The 2,214-nt window shown below is 50.1% G+C and overlaps 1 protein-coding gene across 1 annotated transcript, besides 1 other annotated feature; it reads right to left on the bottom strand.

Annotated features, from left to right (window-relative positions):
- Positions 1 to 122: 122 nt before the first annotated feature.
- Positions 123 to 147: a microsatellite.
- Positions 148 to 376: 229 nt separating this feature from the next.
- Positions 377 to 2,214, bottom strand: TraAM80_10492 (trans-sialidase; the record flags this gene model as incomplete). The annotated part of the gene is made up of 1 exon (XM_029387108.1): positions 377 to 2,214. A coding segment is annotated over one exon (1,838 nt), but the record flags the coding sequence as incomplete, so codon positions are not given.

Genomic DNA, 2,214 nt, shown 5'->3' with positions numbered 1-2,214 from the left:
CAAACCGACAAAACAACAACCGGAAAACCAACGAAAATAACACATCCACAAATCAATCAACCAACAATATACTGAACCAATACACACAAAAAAAAAATGGTGACTGGTCTCCAGTCATTGCTACAAACAAACAATATAACAAACAAAAATGGACACAATAAAATAAATACATGAGGATTGCGCTGTGCTAGTGCTGAGGGGAGAGCGCAATTTGTGTGCCCAAGGAAAAAAAAAAAAAACGTCTTGCGTAAATTTAAAAAAAGCGGAAAATAAAACAAAATGTATGTCTAAATGAGACTTTATTTAGTTTAAAAAGTGAGTGGAGAAACGGAGATGTTCTCAGTAGAAGCACAAACTCCCCTCCACCGGGCTCCACTCAGCACAGGGAAACAAAACCCAATAACACCAATAGCAGCAGAAGCAGCCGAGACACACACCCACGCATCGTGCCGTCACCGCTTCCTGAATCGGGCCTCACACGTGTAAGGTTGTCGAAAGCAACGGAGCTGTCACCAGAAAGAGAAATGCTGGATGCGTCCTTCGCAAGACTCGCGCTGGTGTTTTTGGATCCAACAGCCAGGCGCACCCTTGGCGAAGACAAAGCCGGCGCAGACCCCGACTCCTCACCAGCACTGTGATTGCCTTTATGGGCCTCCTCTGGTAGACGCCCTTCAGGATTCAAACCGTCACCAATCCTCTTTTCTCCAGGTTTCAGCTTGGAGGTAATCTCCTCATCATTTCCCAGCGTTGTGAGTGGCCCCTCAGCAGCTGGTGTTGGAAGTGTGACTTTGCTGGCACTGAGGCTCGTGAGCCTATTATCACCAAGTGCCTCTTTGTACAGCAGGACATTGCCCACCGTCACGTCAACCTCGCCTGTCCCCTTCGCACCGTCGCCGCCAACGTAGAAGTCCAAGACACCGCGTGGGGTGTACTCAAAGGGCGCAACATCCTCCTGAATAAGCTCATTATTGTCAACGTACACATACAACGATTCCCTAAGCTTTTTCAGTATCACTTGATACGTTGTGCCAGGCTGCCACGTACCATCTTTATCTGACAACTCCCGAGACTTTCCGTTGACAATTACTCCCCACTTCTTGTCCTTCGTGTAGAACAGACCAACAAGCACAGTATTGGCATCGTCATTCATCCTCACACCCATCAAAGGAACAGGACCCTCTGTCTCCGGCACCGCGTTAATCATCACCGTCGCCACAAGAGTGAAGTCATTGTTCACAAAGTAGTACGGTTGGAACTGCCCCTTGTTGCCCACCGGCCACTCCGCCCCCGCTGCTGCGCCTCGGAACCTCACGCCCCCCTCCGTGCCTGCCACATTCCCACCACGCACCATTGCGTTCACTCCGAAGTACTCGTCTTTCCATAAATTCCCTTCCAAACTGTTGGACCAAAAGCCAATAAGCCCTTTGGTGGGAATGGGCACTTTACACACATTCTTTATCCGCGGGTCAACAGTGCCAGTGGAAGCGCAGTTTGTTAGTGCGGTGTCCATATCTTTCCAAGCCTTCACCACGCTCTTTATCCGCTCCAGCTGCTCAGTCAGGTTCACAGCCACAATACTGTATAAATCACCCTCCCCATTCTTCGCCTTCTTCTCGTACAGTAAAATCAACTCCTTCTTGTCAGCTGTGTACAGCAGGGAGCTGGCGGCAGCGTTATCGCCTTCGCGAGATACCGGCCCAACGTCGTGCACACGGGCATTGTCTGTCACCCAAAGATGCAGCCGACCCTCTCCCTTCTCCTCAGAATACACCGGCAGGGTAAGCAGCATCACCTTCTTTCCATCGATGGTTGCAGTGATGAAACCACTTCGCGCCCCCTCCCTTTTTCTATCATGTGAGATGCCCCACAAGCGAGAAATTGGTTCACCGCTCGACGAATAGTACAAAGATAAAGACTTGTACATGTAATAGGAACGATCCTTGCAGGGAGCCATCATGAAGATGCTTCGGTCATAGACTTCGCCCCACTCCACAATCGATGGATTGTGGCAACCCTCACCTACCATATAGACTACAGGCTTCCATTCATTCTCTGACGGGGTGAAGTGCGCGAGAAGCAAAAAGGTATTTCCATTATCTGTGGCCTGCATGGGAAACACAAGTGTGCCGTCACTCATCACAGTACCCGACCCTCCGCCAGCAGAGACATAAGTCCCGGGTGTAGCAAGCATTCCGAGCCGAATTTCCACCGCAT

The sequence above is a fragment of the Trypanosoma rangeli genome (assembly GCF_003719475.1).
Source record: "Trypanosoma rangeli strain AM80 chromosome Unknown Tra_15.4_contig_01004, whole genome shotgun sequence".
Taxonomy (NCBI): domain Eukaryota; phylum Euglenozoa; class Kinetoplastea; order Trypanosomatida; family Trypanosomatidae; genus Trypanosoma; species Trypanosoma rangeli.
This window is presented reverse-complemented; position numbering and strand designations above follow the sequence as displayed.